The sequence below is a fragment of the Nyctibius grandis genome, chromosome 8 (genome assembly GCF_013368605.1).
Source record: "Nyctibius grandis isolate bNycGra1 chromosome 8, bNycGra1.pri, whole genome shotgun sequence".
Classification (NCBI taxonomy): domain Eukaryota; kingdom Metazoa; phylum Chordata; class Aves; order Nyctibiiformes; family Nyctibiidae; genus Nyctibius; species Nyctibius grandis.
Genome location: NC_090665.1, coordinates 39453872 through 39468442, shown reverse-complemented (window position 1 = coordinate 39468442; position 14571 = coordinate 39453872). Strand labels below are relative to the sequence as shown.

General features: G+C 40.3%; 2 protein-coding genes across 2 annotated transcripts in view; both read left to right on the top strand.

Annotated features, from left to right (window-relative positions):
* Nucleotides 1-724: 724 nt before the first annotated feature.
* Nucleotides 725-13632, top strand: LOC137666200 (riboflavin-binding protein). Its single transcript, XM_068405963.1, has 6 exons — nt 725-757; nt 1622-1772; nt 2483-2582; nt 3713-3841; nt 9265-9376; nt 13396-13632. The coding sequence occupies exons 2-6, from the start codon at nt 1634-1636 to the stop codon at nt 13630-13632; spliced, it is 717 nt and encodes a 238-aa protein (XP_068262064.1). The 5' UTR covers nt 725-757; nt 1622-1633.
* PRDX1 (peroxiredoxin 1) overlaps nt 7602-14571 on the top strand; it is a 116305-nt gene continuing 109335 nt past the window's right edge. Inside the window, exon 1 of the mRNA XM_068405962.1 lies at nt 7602-7611. The gene's annotated coding sequence lies outside the window, so the exon portion shown is untranslated. The remainder of the gene's footprint in view (nt 7612-14571) is intronic.

The window sequence follows — 14571 nt, the reverse complement described above, 5'->3', positions numbered from 1 at the left end:
CTATTTGTAATCACCATGTCTACCTTATGCGGCGCTATATGTTCAGATGCAGAATCCTCTTTGCAGAAAGCAGATCTCACAATGAAATCCAACCAGGAATCACTATCAATGGTACAAGCAACAGTTCCTTGTAGTGCTTGTGACACTGGTTGGAGAGTACATATGAGGCAGGTAGAGCAACCAGAGCAAACAGCAGCAGGTTTTAAAGCGATCTTGTGAACAAAGAGCAAAGACCTGGGAATCAGGAGATGTGGATTCTCTTCCAGGGGCTGCAGTAAAATTACTGCGTAAGCTAAGGAAGCCATCATACCTACAGTCAGGCTGAAATATGAAGCGTTGTTTTTAATGTTTCTAATTCACTGAAGTCCTAATCTGTGGTAAAAGCCCCATGAAACTGTTGTAGGAATGAATCTAATAATTAATAATAAAAGGAATCATTGAAAAATCAGGCAGGGGAGTTAGTTGTATTTGGTATATAGGAGAGCTGTTGTTTTTCTAATTCTAACCTATGTTTGTACTTTCCTCTTTATCACGTCGACGTTTGCAAAGCAATAAAAGGGCATTATGTGCTGGTCATTGCATCTGCTTTTGAGATAAATCTATGTTAGCATTCCAAAAGGTCAAGGAACTCTTACAGGGCAAACAAATTCTGGAGCACTGATGCCAGATGGTATGTATATAAAGTGGAAAATGAGAAAAGCCATTTACTGTGTTCCTGTTCCAGGGAGAAGTATCACCCAGAAGGACAGCAAAAGAGGTGAGAAACCACTGAGAAACTGGAGAGACAGTTTTCTTCTTTTGTAATGTGTTTTTTTCTGAAGACTGAAAGTCTAGGTACATAGAGGAGTTGCAGTCCTTATTCAGGCAAAATTATTCCAGAAAGATAACAGGAATTTTTAACTAAAGAATGAAGGGTTAAATTAATAACATGTATAAAGAATTATGCGTTGATTTTTGTAACAGGTTCTAGATTTATCTATATAGCACATTAATATGTAGTCTGTATTTAGAGCAATTTTAGTCTCACAGACAAAACATTTTTATCTTCCATTTTTGACCAAACTCTACAAAAGAGGCAGAAAATAGGGGACCATATTCCTAAGTATAAATTAGCATAGCTTCAACAAAGGCAAGTTATCAATGTAATTTATCCAGCTCGGGTGGTGACCACTACTAGCTCACTTGCAGCTGTATTAAATGTGTAATTTCCAAGGTGCAAAACAACTCTGCAAGTTTTAGAACTAATAAATCTTTTCTTCAAATCTAGTGAAGCAGAGGAATGTCTCTTGAAAGGTTCAAAGATAAATTCAGGTTGGTATAAGAAATTTAAAATAATTTTCTCAAATATTGAAAATTAGAATGTTTTCATAACTAGCCTGAACTATTGATGTCTTTTATCACTTGCCACCGAACCTCAAAAAAACGTAACAGAAGTATAAGTGTTCAGATACAAGCAAAGAGAAAGGGAGAATATGTCTTAATATTTATGTGTGCATCTTTGCTGAGCACATTTAATTTGGTTATATATGTAGCTTTTTTAAAGCAGTCTTTCCTTTTAATGTTATAGCTTCTCCTAGAAATAAAGGATATAAATAGAGACTTCTCTCCATACAGGAAAAAGAACCGAACAACAATGCTGAGGTTTGCTGTCACCCTCTTTGTTGTCGTAACATCATCTACCTGCCAAAAACATGGATGTCTGGAAGGGGACACCCACAAACTGAAGCCAAGTCCTGAGCCAAATATGCATGAATGCACTCTGTACTCTAAATGTAAGACTCGTTTAATTTTTGCCAAATATAGCCTAGAAGTACTGCTTTGTACACACCAATTGTTTTGGCAGTTCCCTTAATTTCTCAAAAATATACAAGATGCAGTATATGTTGCATTTGAAAAGCTTCCTTCATTGGCTGCATGCAAACCAAGAGTAAGATTCTGATTCTTAACAAAGTCAACTGCAAAACTCTCATTGGCTTCATTTATTGTCTTTAAAAAATTCTCACACAGTTTACTTTTCTTGTAGCTCCATCTGCTTAAAAAAGTTTAAAGCAAAGATGAATTTGGTTTATTGTGATTAAGTATAAAAATTAATTAACTGTAGCAGACACCAAATGGGAAAAGTTGAAATCAAAATTCTATAGTGAGCAAAGTATTTATTACATTTCTTCAACCCTCTTTTTACGTAAGGTAGCTTTCAAAGTTAGCATCCCTCAGGACATAACATCTGGCAGAACACTAGTAAAATTCCTGGGGCGCTCTGGGCACGCCTTGACAAAGAACTGTTGATACAGGTCCACTTCACTTACCATTTACACTGCTAATTCCAAAACCAAAAATGTTAGAGCTTGAGTACATCTTATAGTCAGTACTAAGAGACTTTATCATTTTATGGACCAAAAGAGATTTATCTTACATTTTGAATCTTCCAAATATAGTATTAAAGAAAATCCTTATTGCAAGATCTCTGTTTCATTCCTAACAGCTTCCTGTTGCTATGCAAACTTCACAGAGCAATTGGCTCATTCCCCAGTAATTAAAGTAAACAACAGCTACTGGAACAGATGTGGGCAGCTCAGTAAATCGTAAGTCAGCTTTGATGTTGTCTGTGTCCTTGTTCAACAGATCTATGCTGTAGCAGATCATGGTAACTGCCCCTGGAGTTGCTGATGGACAGTCCCTAGGTTTCCCTAGAGATTATGCCACCCAGCCTAGTTCCCATCATCTTTTCTCTATACCTGACCAATGCCTGGCTCTCCTCTCACAAAAGTCCATGAATTCCTAAGTATATACTATTTGTGCAGAAGGATTTATGCCATTTTATCAAGAAAGGGTTATGATTTTTCAAGTTTGCTTTCAGTATAGAACCAGATTGAGCAATGCAAAGAAGTCATAAACCCGGTAGGTAACAACCCCACCACACCTCTGTAGCTCTCCAAAGCAACCATCACATACCAGTGAGTGTGACCCCTAGTCAATACAGACCAGGCTTCTTCCTTTGTTTAGAAAGGAGATCAACTAGATGATTAAATCTTGCAAACAAAATGCACGAGACCAGAAATGAAACTTCTGAATATTTAGAATAAAAATTCTTGCAGTCCTGTGGGCTTTGTAACCATGAAGAATGTCTTCATAATTAAGATTTTTAGTACCCCGTTAGATGTTAGAGCTGTGAAACATGGCAAGTTATAGAAATAATAGAATGAAAGTACAAAACAATTAAGCAAAAACAGATGCGCAAAAGTAACAGCTATTGCCTGCCACTCCCAGAAGAGCAGCAACAGTACATGTTTTTAAGTAACTTCAGCTGGGCTACGGGAAAATCTAAAGATTAATGAAACCATGAGGCTACAGCATTAGAAGAGTTTTGTACTATAGCTTTAAACTACATTTTGTTATTGCCTGGAATTGTTCTTGCCAGGAAAACTCAAGGCCTCAAAAGTTTATGGAAAGCTTACACAAATAGGGCTGAAATATGCATGGAAACATTTGTGCACTCTTTAGCTGGCGATGGTGATTGCACAGTCAGAGTCTGTACACAATGCCAAAGGAATGAGTTTGGAACCTAGACATTAACAGGGCAAAAGGATGCTTTTCTATGCTTTTCTCCTAACCTGTAGCATTGCATCCACATCAAAGCAGGCCTAGAAAAACTGAGGCTATAGCCTTGAAGGTAAGAAACAGGGCTTATTGTGGCTTTTCTCACCCACCACAGCTGTGAAGATTTCACAAAGAAAATTGAGTGCTTTTACCGGTGTTCTCCACATGCTGCTCGCTGGATCAATCCCAGCTACACTGCTGCTATTCAGTCTGTTCCATTGTGTCAAAGCTTTTGTGACGACTGGTAGGTTCAGCTTTTATCAAAGTATTTTTATTTAGCTTTTATATGCCTGTGTTACTCAGATGTCAAGGAGCATGGGTGGATGAAGCACAGATCTCCCAAGCAAGTGGCAGTAAGATTTGATGGTGTTGTACCACCTTGATGGCTTTTCTCTTGTTTCTCCTGTTCATTTCTTGAATGCAGGATGGAGTCAGTAAATTCTGTCAGCGTTTAGTGACTCAAGGACAGCACTGCCCTGCTCTCCATGAGGGTGCAGTGCAGTGGCATCAGAACTGCCTGACGTGACAGAGGAGCTCTCACCACATTGACAGGCACTAACAGCAGCCAGGGCTTGCCCACCCTTTGAAAAGTCCATACCTGTCAGTTAGCATTTATGCAGTTAGCATTTTAAATCAAAATACTTGATCATGATATGATACGTTTCTTTTAAAAATATGTAAAATGCACTACAAAATCATGAAAGCAGCCACTTCCTGTATGTTTTCAATTAATTCATATAACAAATTAGCTTAATTCCTTAATTTTTCACCCTTGGCCTTTTCTCTTCCCTTCCATCATCCCTCTCTCTAAAATAACTTCTAAAAGCCTGAATCTCAGAGAAACTTGCAGCCAAGTAATGCTAAAAACATTAATAGCAATGAGCAAGTATAATAGCATTTAATTTTGTTTCCCAAAATATAGCATCAGGGAATCACATTACTTTTTGAGTGCAAGACATGTAGTGGGACAACCCAGCACCTGTCTGTCCTTAGTCTTGGGGTAGGAGCATTATATCCAGGTGGGGAACTGAGATTTTTTCAGTGGTCCATACCCAGCATATATGTCTCCCTCCCTCTCTCCCTCCCTGTTTTGAGATGTTGGATCTTAAATAATGTCATCACGCGACATACAAATCTCAGTACCGTATTAATGTTGTGCCTAGTAACTACAGTGACTTGTCTGTATGGTTAAATTGGTGTGAGGCATAGTACAAACAGCACAGACTGTGTTCACACTATAGGATTATAACTGGTAACATCCCTTGGAAGTCATGAACTGTGAATGTCTGAATCCCTTAGGCTGCTCTGAAAATCACAGAAAACTGTTTTAATACTTCTAAAAATGTTACAAAAGAGCTTTTCTTGGAAGCACAGAAAATACAGAACACACAGTAGCGCATGGTCAGGTTCTCTTGCGCTGCTCTGTACAGTGCTTTCCCTAGTGGTTACACAACTTGAATATTATTGACACATGGATCCATTTTCACTCTCATGTTCTCTCCAAGGGCAAAGTCATGTATGCAGTGCAGTATTTTGGTAGGATTTGTCTTTAAATATGTCTCCATTGCTTTGTGCCACAGAAGGAAACAAGAAGCATAGCTTGCATTTGTAATGGAAGATATTGAGAAGGGCTGATGCATTTCTTAGTTTCCCTAGAGTTTCCTCTAGTGATGAATTTTATTTCTGTGTTAGGAAACTCCATGTGCCTCAGGAACAGATTTGTCATATGCAGTCTTCCTTCCTAAATTTTTGGTAATCTTCTAAACTGAATCCAGATTATTCACCTTGAAGATAAAGACCGAGACCTTGAATGTGCCTCAGTGCTCAGAATCTCAAAGCTCAGAACCAAATATTACCAAAATTTGAAAGCATTTGGCTATTAAAGCATCTGAGTTGCCAGTGAGCTTTAGAATAGACCTAACGGGCAAAGCGATAGAATACCAATATCTAAAACAAACGTATCCCAAAATAAGAAGCACACAAAGTCATCACCAAACTGCTATATACAGTGAAAAAATACCCTGTAAGTTTAGTTTGCATCTATGAACTGGTTTAGGCCAGCCTTAGTATGTATGAGATTTATACCAAAGTGTATATGGTGGGTCAATATTACATAGCAAAACCCTCCGTGTCCCCTGGGTACTGCCAGAACGTCCAGTAAATAGCGTTTTTAACTTTTGTTGTTGGAAAGTATGAGGGTGTGTGATTGAGGGCTGCTGCACAGGAAAAACTGACCCTTTTCCAGTATAGAGTCTCCTGGCAGAGAGTAGGCTCTAGTCTAAACAAATACTGAACAATGATCTATTGCCCCTGTTGGCGTCATAGTGGCCTGGCCTGAATCAAAAATGTAATGATGACCCATCACTGTGCATGCTAGTCTGTGCGCCTGCCTAATGCCAACGTCAAGCCCATTCCCTCACCCTGCTTAAGGCCTGAGGCTAGAAAAGAGCCTGGACAGAATTTCCACTCTTTCTGGTGATATAAAGTAACATTTTTTCATGTTCTATTCACTGGAGTCCCTTTAGCGTGCTGTAGCACTGCTAGTGATGTGACCTACTTTTCTCCACATGCCGTGAGTGTGCTGCTGCATACTGTATGTCTTTGTGGCCAGAAATGTGGCAGAGGATTCTGAATGAGCAGTGACTTCATTTAAAAGAAATTCATCTGACTAGCTTGGGGCCTTCCTTTTCTTCCTATTGTCTTAGGATTCCTTACTCCCACTAGTCCTAAAACTATTGCTTTTGAAAGAGCCCAATGTACAAGCCATATTCTGATCCACCTGTGAAAGGGCTCTCTGCCCTTTAAAAGAGAAAGAGCTGATTATAAAAAATGGGGAGGAAAAAAGCTTTAAATAAAATATCCTGCCCATTGTGCATAGGGAACTAGTATATTCAGGAAGGATCTTTTAAGTAATCATGTTTATGTTTCTCACAGGTTTTAATTAATGTTTGAAGAAACCACTTATAGGTTTCTGGACAGCAGAAATCAGACTTTCCATAAGTCATGATTTTTCATAAACTTATCTTCATAATTACTTCCATTGGGATAAAGAAAAACTTGTAACAATAGAGTTATACCTTGCCACCTGCTTGTATATAACAAACCACAGAGTCAGGCAATAATCATAAAAATATAAATAACTTCAATAAACACATTTATTTCAGATTCCCGAGGAAACCAGATGCATAGCAATGAATGCCCCAGTTCAGGTAAAACTCTGAAATACATATTCGTAACTTGAAAAGTGTAACTGAGAGGTAACACTAATTTCAAAAGACACGGTTCTGCCCTCTCCTCAGCCCCAAGGGCTGCTCATTCTTTCCCCTACCCTGTCCCCACCCATGTGCCAGTGGCACTGTCTGAGAGGCCGTGAGGCAACACTGGTCTGGGAACCCATCAGGCTGAAAAATACTTAGCCAAATAAAAAAGGAAACCTAAAAAGACGACTGTGGGAAGGGCACAACTGCTTTAAGTGGAAGTGCTAGTATTAGGCAGCTCACAGTAGACATCGATCGACTTTGCTAGAAAGTAATGAATTTAAGTGCATGCATAAAGTAAAGGACATGCCTACATGGCTTGAAGAATCAAGGGCTAATTGCTGAATCTGATGCTGGTATGTGGAGAGTTCATAGATGGTGATTAACAAAAAGTTTGCATTGATGCTCCTAACTGGTGTTCCTTCAAGCAGGCAAAGTGACTAGCTATAGAGAAACAGCTGGCACTGGGGAGTTACCTTGTGTGTCTTTCTCAGCCAGGGTACATGCAGCAGCTAACAAATAACAAACCAATTACTCTTAGAGTCCCTGGTCCCAAATCCAGTCATGGCACAAACTGGTAGGGTCTGCCTATTAGTGTCACATTATATTAATTTATCAAATTGCAGCCTATGTTTCCAGCAGAGCCCCTACCTCTGACAGCAGATTCATGGATGAACGCGTTTGAGAATACGTGTCTCCTGCCCCAGACCTGTTTAGTTCAGGCCTTGGTTACCCTCCACCTGTTACTGCTCTTTGTCCCTCCAAACAGCCCAGAAGCTGGTGAAGGGTCTACAGCACAAGTCTGATGAGGAGCAACTGAGGGAACTGGGGTTGTTTAGTCTGGGGAAAAGGAGGCTGAGGGGAGACCTTATCGCTCTCTAAAACTAGCTGAAAGGAGGTTGTAGCGAGGTGGGTGTCAGTCTCTTCTCCCAAGTAACAAGTGATAGGACAAGAGGAAATGGCCTCAAGTTGCACCAGGTGAGGTTTAGATTGGATATTAGGAAAAATTTCTTCACCGAAAGGGTTGTCAAGCATTGGAACAGGCTGCCCAGGGAAGTGGTTGAGTCAGCATTCCTGGAGGAATTTAAAAGACGTGTAGATGTGGCACTGAGGGACACGGTTTAGTGGTGGACTTGGCAGTGCTGGGTTAACAGTTGGACTCGATGATCTTAAAGGTCTTTTCCAACCTAAATGATTCTGTGATTATAAAACCTGTGTGAAGGTTCTGCAGATGTCCATGTTCTTACCTTTCTGCATGTGCAAATGTATTGCAGTGTCTAGTTCTTGTAGTTCTGTGACCACATGACAACCTCATATTTCATTTTAAAATGTACCTCTGCAGCCCTCATGATATCAAAGTAGTCTTGGAAACATGACCCTGAGCATTAAAAATGACAAACAGAAAATACATCCAAAGGCATTAATTATAAATACCATGCTGAACTACACTAACTTTTTGAAAGCTGTGCCTCGTGGTTTTGGCACTCTCAGTTACCAGTGTGAATAGTCTGCCCAAAGCCATTGAGACTAAATTTAAGTAGATGCTAACTGATTTGCAGAAAGTGATCCTTAAGAAAGGTAAGAGCCAAAAAGTAGAATGTAAAAAGAAGTGGAAGAAAGAAAATGATGTAGGATAATGGTAAATCACGAGATCTCTCATCACATAGACCAGCCAGTTGCATACTGCATTCGTTCCAGACCATTTATAGGCTTTTTTTTACATTACCACTTACAAGTTTAAAGTAACTCAAAATCTAAAATTTTAGACCCTATACGCTACAAGACTCTTATCTTCCTCCTTCACTTCCAGTTTAACTTCTTTTAAAATGTTGTTCGGAGGCTGACAGCCTATTAGTTTATATGATTTTGTTGTTTGTGGATTTTCCCTATTTCAGTGCACATTCCTCATAGCAACCCCTGCCCAGGAAATACCATTCTTCTTTTCCCGTATTAATTCATAACTACAAACTTTTCCCACATCTCCAAGTGACAGCTCACTCTTAGCGTACCTGTGCTCTGTCACAATATGGAACATCAGCATTCGTGGAACTCCCTCCCACACAGTATTTCCTCCACTCAGTACCATCAGCAAACATAACCAAGCAGAAAACACTGCATGAATGAATGTTGCTCCTCAGAACATGAGCCCTTTACTTAAGTCTGTGAGTATAAAATGTAGTGAGTGAACTGTTCAGTTTTCATTGGGATTTAGGTCTTCCTGGCCAGCTCAGAGTTTATGTACATGTCAAGCTAAGATAAATGTGCACGTCTTGAAGATCTGTTGCTAAGCTGCACTGTGCAACTATACAACATTACTAGCATAGCCCACATAGACTTTTTGAGTTGAATCTGAGTCCACTGAAAAACAGTGAGAGAAATAACTGTATCTTCCACACTAACCTTCATGAAGGTATGAAGCCTGCAAAGATGATTCCATATGTGTTCATAACTGGCTGACGGACTGGGAGTGGGATGAAAGTGGAGAAAACATCTGTAAGAATAAATGTATTCCGTACAGTGAGGTAAGAAAACCTGATCAATTGGAATAGAACAAATGGCATTGAGAGTTCTCTTTTTTTTTCATGAATATGTCAGTGTAAAATGCAACAGGTGAATTATTTTTACTTCAGCAGTTTCAAGCCATACCTACATCAGACTTTTTAAGTATATAAATTTTAAAACATTTATGTTTATGCAGATCGCTTACTCTAAGTATATATACATTTAATTAACCATTATTCATACCACTTGTGAAACAAAAGTAAAAGTTCAAGCAGCACTGGTATTTTAACTACAGTGGGGTTTAGAAACTAAAGGATAAATGAACTTTGTTCATACAACAGAGATACTGAGATGCATTTTATAAGGTTCCTTACATAATGTGGGGCTTTACACACCTCCTTCTTTTAAAATTGGGACATAAGTTCCCAAATCACTAAGGAATTTTTAAGGTTTTCTCGCCTATGAGGCATCTTTGCCCTTTTCTCTATTTTACCTTGTCATGTTCAAGTCCTTCTCCATCCTCCAAATCCTTAAGTCCTGACATTCTTCTAATTGTCTCCCTTTCGTTCTCCATAGACCTATCACATCTCTGATGTGTGTTCTCCATTGTGTCTGCCAATGGCTCGGCAGAGCTAACTTTGTTCTACGTAACTGATGGTTAAAGAGCAGCACTGACAAGCTTTCTGAGAGCTCATCCCATCTTTCTGAGAAGGCTTAATGGTTGGGATAACTAATTTTATGAGCAAAAGTGTATAAAATGAGAACTGACATGACTTATAGGAGCAAGGTTGCCTAGAACCTGATCTACAGACCTTTCAAGAGTCAGGTAGGATTTTTTCTAGGGCCTCAAGTAAGTTTAGCATCAGGGCAATATAATAGACTCAAAACTGCTACACTTATTTGAATATTTTTAACAGTTGAACTTCACTGAGTCCATGAAAACTGTCCAAATTGCAGAAGTAAATGAAATTTAAGTGTAGTACTTAGGGACTGGTAGTAAGGCTTACAGAGATCTCAGAGTCATTGTTTTGAATTCAATTCAAGTGCATGTACTTCCAGAAGTCAGTTCAGCAACTGATAGAAGTGGAAGTCACAGTCCAGTTAGTGCAGGATTGCTGTCTGCCTTGCAAAAGTCACGCTAATCAGCAGGCTCAGGAAGGTGGCCAAAAAAACAAATGGGCTGCAGAAACTTACAGCTTAGTTTCCCAGATGTGCTAAATCATCAGTAGTTCCAGATGAAGTGAAAAATGAAATTATAATCTCCATAAAAAATTTCCAGTCTCTGTTCAAACTGTCCCTAGTCCAGAGGTAGGAGTTTTTAACCTTGAATTCCCTTGTACTTATTTCTTAAAGAAAATATACCATCTGCAGGGAAAAACATGCAGCAAATCCAGAGGGCTTATCACTTGAAGCCAGGCACAGCTATTCCTAAACTAAATGGAACCACACCCTAAACTGCCCATGTTTTTCACCAAAAATAGTCTTGCATGGTAAGTAAGAATAAAGATGAAGTTTCTTCAGAGAAATTAAAAAAACACATTTCCCATATGAAAATTACATTATATACAAACACTAGACTCGCCTGGTTTGGATTCAACTCATGGAAAAGAAAGTTACTGTTACCCAGAAGCACAAAGGGTTCTCCAATGTCAGAGCACGGTGGAGAGATGCTTACTTTCGTTTGATGCCCTCAGCTCATACGGAGGAGCAATCAGCAGCCCTACATTTGACATATGCAAGTGGCTGTAAGGACTATTTGGAACAAATGTTAAATATGGAACAAATCCTGAATATTAACAATGCACAATGGATCATAGCCAGGTTTAGCCTGGCTAAAATGAGGCACGTTTTGTCATTGTTCTCCCAGCTGAGTGCTTCCCAAGCAATGTTAATGCGCAGACTAGAACATTTTCCAAGAAGCTGAAGAATCAGAATCCTTTGCAGTAATTTAGGGACACGTTTGGTGAATGGGCTGCGTGCACCGTTTGCTGCAGCGTTCTGGCTACGCTCTGATCTTTAAGCAGAATTAGGAGGAAGGTCAAAATAAAATTACCAATGTAGCAAGTAGAAAAGCATGAATACATGTTACAGAACCTTTGGGACACAAGAATAGGATGTAGCCATGTCTCTTGCATACAGACCCAAGAAAACGCACATGACAGCTTCTAATGCTTTCTGGAATGATTAGCTAAAAGCAGGTAGAAATCCAGGAAGTGTTCAGGAGCTGGAAGAAAATATCTAATGCTGCTTAAAAGCACAGGAATAATGGGAAAGAAACAGCTAAGATCTGGCTGCCCTGAGAACACTAGGAGAGAACTAGATGCAGGAACCTTTCCATTTCTGACCCTGCATTGCTCGCAGTGCACGAGCCAACCTCCACACTTCTCCAGCAACTGCAGCGTCCATGGAGCAAGCCTTGACTAGAGATGGTGTGAACTGAAAAGCTACTTGACCGACTACAGAGCCTTTGGGGCTATTTAGAATGGACTCTATTACCCACAAAGGACAGATTTCTAAGGCAAAAGTGATGATTATGATTTCTTCTCATCTGCCTTCCTGCACACTATAAGTCAACATAGTTTTGCATGTGGGGAGACTGGGGGACATCTCATAAGAAGAATTTGTTGTGGAAAATAGGTGGAGCAGAAGAAGCTGGAGGACCCAGTCCCAGCTCCACATAACAGACTTAATTTTGTAATTATTAATTTTTTGCACACAGAGCAACTTCCATGCAGAAATCTCCAAGCCAAAAAGACAGAGCACCTTCTCTGAGATTCACAGTGCCAGACCTTTATATGAGCTGGTGATGACGGTAAACCAGCACACCATCCACAAATTACAGCACTAAGAGAAACACTGCAGCATTAAAGAACCAGCATCATGTGCAAGGACTACTTGTACTATTACAGATGAAACACAGCTTCCTTCAGAGAGATGCTAGTGACATGGTCAAGGTGAATCAGTCAGCAATGGAGCCCAGCAGTCCTGCTGCCTGGCCCACTGTTTCAGTCATTAATACTCCCACTCCTTAATTCCTAAGTCTTCCACTCTTGCTATCACTCCCACACCCAACTTCATTCTTAGCTTTGCTTCTGGGAGCACCTAAAGCTTCCTTTACAGAAACAGAAAAGATTGAACTTCAACCACAAACACATGGGAGAAATGCAGGCAAGATAGTGTATATCCTGCCCGCTTTGTGGCTGGATGTGATAACTCCTAAGCTTTAGGAAAACTCAAGCTGGGCGGACAGAAGGTTGTCACAATGTGAGCTTGGCAAACAAGAAATATCTTTGCTGTGTGGTTACACAGGTCCTATGACACAGGCCTTACAAAATGATGTAGGACCAAGAACAGGACAGATTCACCTGAAGAGAGTACAAGAAGATGCAGTTTACAATTTCTTGAGCCAGAAAAGCCACTGCACCGCTGGACACAGCACTTTGGAAGCTTGAAGAAAACTTCTTTTCTTCAAGTAGTTTCTAAGTTATATCCCTTCTCTTTGTCTGTGAGGTCCTGCCCAGTCACGATGTACATTGCAGCAGGCACAGTGAGATTCCACGGAGCTGTTCCTCCACTCGGCTGTCTCTAGCCTGTAGATATAAAGATTCCCGTACTCAAAGCACTCAGTCTGGCGCTTTCAGCAGTACTCAGATCCCGAGACACGAGAGTGTCCTGACATGCTACAAGTTGTACAGGCTCTCACACACAGCTTTGCTCTGTCAGACCTGGAAAGCTAGCTAGGCTGTCAGCCCTAGGATGGAAACAAGCGGCTGGCTGTTGATCACTTTGCACTTTGTGTAGTCACTTGCTCTCACAACAGGCAAATCTCTTTTGCCAGTGGTGAGACTGGATAACATTTTAAGATATCTCAGAACTGATGAAGCATGGCTCACAGCAAGACAGTGGATGACTGCAGACTGCATTTTTATAATTTAGTACCAGTTTTTAAAAAGTTATAAATATTTATCAATTTAATACAAATTGATTTTAACTCAATTCTTTTTAAATGTAATTGCTGCATTTCTTATTTGACATGCAGATGTACGCAAACGGGACTGACATGTGCCAGAATATGTGGGGGGAGTCATTTAAGGTGAGCGAATCCTCCTGCCTCTGCTTGCAAATGAACAAGAAGGACATGATAGCAATCAAGTATCTCCTCTACGAAAGCTCAGAGGAAAGCTCCAGCATCAGCAGCAGTGAGGAGTATGCCTGCCAAAAGAAACTCCTGAAGTTTGAGAAAATAAAGGGAGAGGAAGGGGAACAGACAAGATAAATGCTGGTGGATGTATGTCAGGACAAGAGAAATTGTCGTGGAGGCTGGGCTCAGGGCATCACGCCAGCCTGCTTTATCCCTTACTTCCTAGAACATAATAAATCAATGACTGGTAATATTAATCTTTCTCTGATGTTTTTGCATCTGCACCACAAAGCTCCCAGACAGGTTAGCTCAGGTGTAATCTTGTGATTTGAACTGAACAGCTAGAAGCCTGAAGGTAACATCTAAGGGTTGACTTTCAAAGAGGAGAGGCACAGGCAGCTCCTGCTGACTTAAGGTGAAACAGTGAGAACTAGAGACCTCTGGAAGGCCATGTCAGTAATGCACCAAATCTTCAACCCAAACCCTTCCTTAGCACAGGCACACAGCACTCCTGTCACGAAGTTCCTCTGTGCTGGGCTCTGCTCAGAGAAGAAATGCTGCACACAGAAATAGGTCAGTGAGCCTGGCTACTGACCACTGAAAATGTATTTATGTTGTATCTTAAAAACATACTTGCAAAACAGGGGATTGTGGTGTACTACATAAATCCCTAGATCTATATATTGCCAGTATACAGTATGCATGGTCTGTTGCACTGGGCTTTTACCTTAAACAACAGCAGTACCAAAGTCTCCTACAATATGAATTTGAAGCATAATTTTGAGTGCAATTAATCCCACTGAATTATTCCAAACAGAATGATCTCTGACAAACAGAAGTGTCAGGGAGGACCCCAGTTAGGTTTCTCCAATCAGTAATTCTGCTTCCCAGCATCACTGCTACGGTCAAAGTAAAACCAAAATGTGCACCGGTCCCAGAGGAACTCGTCAGGTAAGGATGAATGAAATCCTGCTTTCAGTTATGCATCCATATACCCTCTGACATCGCTGTAGAGTGGACAGGTCTGTGCCATTCTGTACAGCCTTTCATAGTGGTATCACCAGGAAAACCATG